The sequence below is a fragment of the Papaver somniferum genome, chromosome 5 (assembly GCF_003573695.1).
Source record: "Papaver somniferum cultivar HN1 chromosome 5, ASM357369v1, whole genome shotgun sequence".
Lineage (NCBI taxonomy): Eukaryota > Viridiplantae > Streptophyta > Magnoliopsida > Ranunculales > Papaveraceae > Papaver > Papaver somniferum.
This window is the reverse complement of record NC_039362.1, coordinates 135,704,863-135,711,842: the sequence shown is the minus strand read 5'-3', so window position 1 is coordinate 135,711,842 and position 6,980 is coordinate 135,704,863. Positions and strand designations below refer to the sequence as shown.

General features: G+C 37.4%; 1 protein-coding gene across 1 annotated transcript; it reads left to right on the top strand.

The window, feature by feature from the left end:
- The first annotated feature begins 2,264 nt into the window (after positions 1-2,264).
- LOC113279649 (histone deacetylase 18-like) lies at positions 2,265-5,521 on the top strand. The gene is made up of 8 exons (XM_026528324.1): positions 2,265-2,459; positions 3,187-3,333; positions 3,429-3,527; positions 3,662-3,744; positions 4,006-4,217; positions 4,732-4,796; positions 4,887-5,063; positions 5,390-5,521. The coding sequence occupies exons 1-8, from the start codon at positions 2,265-2,267 to the stop codon at positions 5,519-5,521; spliced, it is 1,110 nt and encodes a 369-aa protein (XP_026384109.1).
- Positions 5,522-6,980: the final 1,459 nt, after the last annotated feature.

The window sequence follows — 6,980 nt, the reverse complement described above, 5'->3', positions numbered from 1 at the left end:
ATGAAGAAGCTCTAATGGATTTGAGGCTCTAAATGTTGTTGCTTTTGGAAAACCTTGACGCGTTTGTTTCCCAACTAAACATGATTCACATATCCTTGATTCATCGTTTATCTGTGGTAGCCCTCGAACCATCTTGTTCTGAGACATTGCCTTTAAAGTTCTAAAGCTTATGTGTCCTAACCTTGCGCGCCACTTCCATGTCTGATCTTCCAGTCTCATATTCAGACACAATGGCCTTCCAATCATGAGACTTATCTTGTTGAGTCCATTCTGTGAGCGTGAGACTCTAACTAAAAGTCTTCCACTTGGGTCATGAACTGTTAGATAATCTTGTCGCATTCTAACATCACATCCAACTTCTGTAGCTTGTCCTAAACTTAGAATGTTGCTTTGTAAGTTTGGGATGAAGTAGATGTTTGTGACAAGCTTCTGTTCTCCGGTCTTGTTCTGAAATAAAATTGATCCTTTCCCTTCAATTTCTACAGAGGATCCATCACCAAACTTCACTTGTCCTTTGATTTTCTCATTGAGTTCAGAAAAGTAGTGTCTCTTACCAGTCATGTGATTGCTGGCTCCATTATCTAAATACCAGATTCCTTCTTCTCCATCCTTTGATTCGTAGTTCTTTGGTATTAGTTTCCCTTCATTTAAGAATACAACTTCATGCATGAAAAGAGTTGTATCTGCTTCCATTGTTTCATTCTTGTTTGCTTCTTCCATCTTTTGTATTCTTTCAGGGCATACAGAGGAGAAGTGTTCTGGTTTATCACATCTGTAACAAATAATGTTTGATCTATCCTTCTTTTCTTTCCCTTGGTTTTGATCATTCTGACTTGTTGTTCTATCTTGTGAGTTAAACCTTCCTCCCCTTCCTCGGCCTCTGTTTACTCTACCACCTCTTTCACGACCTCTTCCTCTTGTCGCAGAGTTTTGTTGGTAAGAGTTTGTGTACAAGAGTTTTCCTTGATTTTCTCCATTGTTTTCTTCATCAAGGATTCTCTCTTCATATGCTTTCAATCTTCCAATTATATCTTCATAGCTAGTCTTCTTTAAATCTAAGACTTGTTCGAGAGAAGCTATGATATGAATATACTTGGATCTTGGTAGACTGTTGAGAAACTTCTTGACAAGCTTGTTCTCTTCAATAGTTTGTCCAAGTGATGCAACTTTTGAGGCTATCTCTGATAGCTTTCCTGCAAAGCTATCAATAGTATCAGTGTCTTTCATCTTCACTCTTTCAAATTCAGACATTAAGGTTTGCATTCGGGCTTCTTTAACTCGATCAGCTCCGAGATTACGTGCCTTTATTGCATCCCAAATTTTCTTTGAAGTTTCCTGTTCACCAACTTGTAGAACAAGACATTCTGGTATTGCTTGAGAGAGTAATCCAATGACAACATTGTTTTTGTCTGGGTCCAATGTACCAGAATCAATTGTTTCCCACACCTTGTAGATTTTCATCAGTACCTTCATTCTCATGGCCCATACTGTGTAGTTTGTGGCGTTGAGGATTGGAACTTGTATTGATGGTGGAGTGAACTGTTTTGCACCCACAATGGTGGTTTCGTTTTCCATGGCTCAGAAAACAAGCTCTGATACCAATTAATGGCAACTGCAAGATGAAACTTAGCTTATATAAAGACAACTCTCTTTATTGATGTTTAGAAAATCTCTCAAAACTAAACACAAGCTCTAATCTTGCTCATATGATCAACCACAACTTTGGTGATCATATATATATAGAACTATGAATTCATTTTCCTAGTCCTATTACCTTATTACATGTCTTTCCTTTTCTTAGAACTAGATTACTTCTAATTCCCTTAGGATTACATCAATTTCCTAATCTTGTCCTAACCTGGTTGTTAGTGACTTCTATGTTGAAGTTTAACCAACAAGTTCATCTCCAGAGGTTCAACTCTTAAAATCATAAAGAGATGAAAGCATTTCCCATCAAACACCCTACTGCTCTCAAGTTTCCTGGTATGTATCTAAATGAAAACAATGAAAACAATGAAAACAAGCGTGTTGGCCTGATATGGGATGAGAGAATGATTACATGGCATGCATCAGACGAATATATATATGAGATTCCAGCTAGAATTAGCAAAGCAATAGAACTTCTTCTTATTAAAGTCTTTTCCAGAGGTAGTTTTTCTCGCTCATCTTATTATTTGCTTTAGCATTTTCAGTATTACTTAACTAGATTATATTTGATCAAAGTTATTTGTACTTCATGTGATGTTTACTGCAGATGTGAAACCATGAGACCTGCAAAATTTGCTGCAGCTGAAGATATTGCTCTGGTTCATACACCAGAGTATATTAACTCAATAAAGCATACTTGTTCTCTACCCGATGATGATAGGAACGAATATGCTTCCAAAATTTTTGATGATGTATACCTGACTAGGAAGTCATATGAGACTGCACTTCTTGCTGCTGGTGCAGTAATTGAGGTATGTTACAAAGTAAAAATTGATGCATTATTAATGTGAATTGCGCCATATGTCCTTCTATAGCGAAGTAACTTCTTAAACTAGGAAACCACTAGAATAGAGAAGTGGTCTAGTCGCAAGGTCCTGTCATTTGAGACTAATTACATCTGACTTTTGGTTTAGTAGTATTTATTGTGTGTGTTTATTTATGGGATTTTGGACCCTGTCCAAAACACCTTGGACCTTTTTTTATTTGTATCTGCTGTGATGTGACTGCTGGGAGCATCTTGTACCAAAGTGCAAAAGGACGAAAACAAATTTGAATAAAAAGAGGAACTTTTTCTTTGTCATGGAAATTGTATGGAAGATGGAGCACTGTTTTTGGTTGCTTTGAATTGTGATTATTAGTTGAAAGGAAATATAAGTCTTTTTTTTTTTCTTTTGCAAAAAAAGTAGTAGTATCAGCTAAGATTTTAATGAAGTTCTGGTAGAAAAAAGCCAGCCTGGACCACTGTTCAGGCTAAACAACTGTTGCTACCCCATGGTCCCATACTACCCCATCTTATTATAATCAAATAGTGGGCAAGATATAGGTTGTACGAGAATTCTGTATTGCTTGGTGCCAATAAATTAGAATGTAAACCTGAGATGTTGGCAGGTTGTGTAATCTCCATCTCAGGTGGTTCTCATGTTTCATTGCATTGGGAAGTTGTGTTACAAAGCTAAACTTATATGTGCTTTTGTGCAGGTTGCTGAGAAAGTTGTTAAGAAAGAGTTGGACTCTGCTGTTGCATTGGTAAGACCTCCCGGGCATCATGCTGAGGCAGAAACGGCAATGGGATTTTGCATTTTTAACAACGTGGCCGTCGCAACAGCTGTTCTACTGAGAAAAAGGGTATGGATGATTTCATGTTTTAACATGTAGTTTGATTTCTCCCCATGTTATATTTTGTTTCTCTTTTTTTTGCTGATGTAGTCGTTTGATTGCAGGAAGAGCTGAATCTGAGCAGAATATTAATTGTGGACTGGGATGTCCACCATGGGAATGGTACCCAGAAAATGTTGTTGGTGTCACATAAAACTTCTGGTGTACGTGTATCTGTATAAACTGATTTATGTTGTATATGTTAATAAACCGATTTATGTTGTATATGTTAATGTTTGTGACTGAATCGTAAAAGCATGATTTGCTTAAATAATCAACTGAGCTATTTGGTTATTAGTCTAAGCTATTTGGTATTAGTCTAAGCTTTAGGATTAGTATACCAGACACAAACATGGAAGAATTTAACATAAAACTTCATACGTATAATACAAAGAAAAAGAAAATAAGAAGCAAAATCCAAGGTCTCGAGAAAATATGTGTTCGACTTACTTTTTGGTGCTAGCTTTTGTTTGGGTGATTAAATGTGTCCGCAGTCGAGTAGGTCAGTAGCACTGTCTGATTTTCAGGTCAGAAGTCCAGCCATTCACTTCCTTCATTTCAGGACTTAAGCAATGAGACAAAGTGTGATACAAGGGCTTGATTTTTTTGTTTAACCTAGGCAAGTTTTTCTTGTTTGTGCAGGTACGACCCTGAAAACTTTTATCCCCGAAACAAGGATGGATCTCTCTCAAAGATTGGAGTAGGAACTGCCACAGGATTCAATGTAAACGTACCGTTGGAGGAACCGAATTATGGCAATGCGGATTATACAGCAATATGGGATCATATTTTAATTCCAGTTACCATGGGTTTCAACCCTGATCTCATTTTCATATCTGGAGGATTCGATGCAGGTATTAGTTATGTTTTAGTATATGCGTGACGTCTTCTTTTTTAGTCTCCATTTGAGTCTGGAAGTGTACAATTAGTAATAGTTGGTGTGTCAAACTGTCAATCTATGTTTGCTGCGCATTACATATTTCGTAATCGTTAGTATAAATTTCTTATCTGTTTGCTCATGATGTGCATTTCATATTTCGTAATCATTGGTAGGAAAAGTGTATTTTACTAAGCCCATGCCTTGATTTTACATGATTAACACACAAAAATTAAAAACTGGGAACTTTTAGGCTATTGATGGCTTGTTGCTTCTAGTGCAGGTGGTCTTTGTCTTGCTTGGAAAAACAACATCCAAAACTTAACATAACTGGCAATGTTCGTAACCAAATAAATGCTCAAGATAGAAATGATCATAATAGTGAATTATGGATGCTGACATGTTTTTATGGTGTATAGAGATTTCAAATACGATTCCTGTAAACTGAATCTAGTAATTCCTCTCTAATTTGGTAAAAACTCCTTGAACAGCTGAAGGAGATCCTCTCGGTGACTGTACCGTTACTCCAGATGGATTTAGCATGATGCTGAAGAAGGTTAGATTTGGGTAATCTGTTACTTCTGTATTAAAAAGTTGTTATTATGCTTACTAGACTAAATTAAGGCCACGATGGCTTCATCTATAGTTAATGGCTTTTGCGGGAGGAAAAATCGTCGTTACTTTAGAGGGAGGCTACTCTTTAGAGGCGTTATCTATGTCAGTTTGCATGTCAGTAGAAGCTTTGCTTCAAGGAGTGCCTGATGAAGAGTTAACCGAAGATGATGCTTCCATGAAGAGTTCAACTTGGCCTCTAATTGAAAGGGTAAAATATTTTTTGATTCATTTACGTTCCATCTTGTTATCACCTGTATTATTTTTTTGTATCTTAATATTTTTAGTTGCCGACTCAAATGTTCGAAATTCAGGTCTGTTCAGAGTAGAAAAAGTTTTGGCCGGCTTTGAAATAGAATGAGGTGACCTTTTTATGTTGAATTCTCCAGTATCACCCGAAGTAGTAGTTTGGTATTGCAGTTCCTAATATTATGTAGAAATTGTTATTTTCTCAAATTTATGGTCTATGCTTTGTGGAATTGCCATTTTGGCATAAAGAAAAGTTCAAGTGACAAATAGTTGCACTCATTCTTGCAGAAAATTGCCATCTTGAAAACCAGGCTGGGGGCGACCAAAAAAGAGAATGTAATGCTTAAGGATATCTTTGATCGGACAGCTAAACAATTTCTGAAATTGTCTAGTAGCGGTTCTGGTGAACAGGTGGAGTAAATAAAAGGTAAAAAAAAACGTTCTAAACCATCGGTTCGTCAATTTCTTCTAATTTCAAAAGTATAGTAACATTTTTGGACGCCCAAAACATCTCCAAAGAGCTAGAGGAGAGTCTGGTTTGGGTTGAACTGTAGAATAGATAATACCCCTGTCCTGACTGTCAACCAGTGGATTGAATCATGGTGTACCAACAACCAAAAGAGCCCAGCAGAACATGTTGTCTGGATTCAGCTATATGCTATCACTATGTGGTTTATCTGGAAAGCCTGCTGCCTTGAGTGCTTCGAGAATGCCGCCACTTCCCTTGAATTTACTATTGCTTTTATTCATAATCATATTAAATCAGTCATACCCATTCAAACACCCACCTCCCACATCAGAAATCTGAATCCATTGCAACTGGATAATGCACAAATCAGAAGGCCTAAATATACAGTCACGATTCTATGTTACAGCAAGTGGAAAGAACCTCTAACTATTGCAATTGTTGTATTACAAATTACAGATGAAGCAGGACGAAACAAGTGATGGAGTATCTTCACCTGCCAAGTAAGTTCATCGGAACAAAACAATGCCTAGGGAGCAATTGAAGCACTCAAATGGCACCAACAAATGAGGAAGAGAGTCTGTGTTAAGGATCGAGCAAGAGAGAGGAGAGCATAAACGCGGAAGCATAAAAGACTACATTGATAATAATTCGGTATATCAACTTTCATGGCTCAACAGCCTATTTATATTGTTCACAAACTTGACGACCACTCAAGGTACTTTCCTAACTAAGATCAAACTCTAAACATAGACACTTTCCTAATATAACTCTCACAACTTAATGTGCATATCTCCTAAATATAGACTCTCATATATTATTTCCTAATACCCTCCCTCAAGATGGAGCATGTAGATCACGAATGCCCATCTTGGACAAAAGAAATTTAACTTCAGTTTTCTTCTTTTTTTTTCAACACTTTTGTGAAAAGAAAAAAATCTTCAGATCGTAGTTTAAGGGCGTTTCGGTCCCCTTCGTAGTTTAAGGACATCTCGGTCCCATCTTCATAGTTTTAGGACATCTCGGTCCCCTTCGGAAGTTTTAGGACATTACGATCCCCTTCGTAGTTTAAGGACATTACGGTCCCCTTCGGAAGTTTTAGGACATTACGGTCCCCTCCAGATTTGCCACATTTCTGTATTCGTAACAGATTTGCAACGCTGTGACACTGTTGTCACACTTCTGTTTGCAAGCATATAAACAAACGCCTTCTCTTCATCTCACTTTCACTTCTCCTCTCAAGGTTGTTGTAACAATGACAACAACAGTTTCTTTTATTCATATCGACAACCGGCAGAACCCATCATCTTCCAGGCCATCATCTCATCATGATCACAGAGATCATTACCATGAACTGCCGTTGGCAGCAACTTTTTCTCCCTGTTCTACTGCCAATCATCTCCTCCATATGAT

Bases quoted from the DNA above. Each gene is read 5' to 3' on its own strand.
- LOC113279649 (XM_026528324.1), top strand. From the start codon at position 2,265: ATGAGACCTGCAAAATTTGCTGCAGCTGAAGATATTGCTCTGGTTCAT. The intron at 2,460-3,186 runs GTATGTTACAAA...GCTTTTGTGCAG, and splicing joins CTGCTGGTGCAGTAATTGAG to GTTGCTGAGAAAGTTGTTAA. The intron at 3,334-3,428 runs GTATGGATGATT...GTTTGATTGCAG, and splicing joins CTGTTCTACTGAGAAAAAGG to GAAGAGCTGAATCTGAGCAG.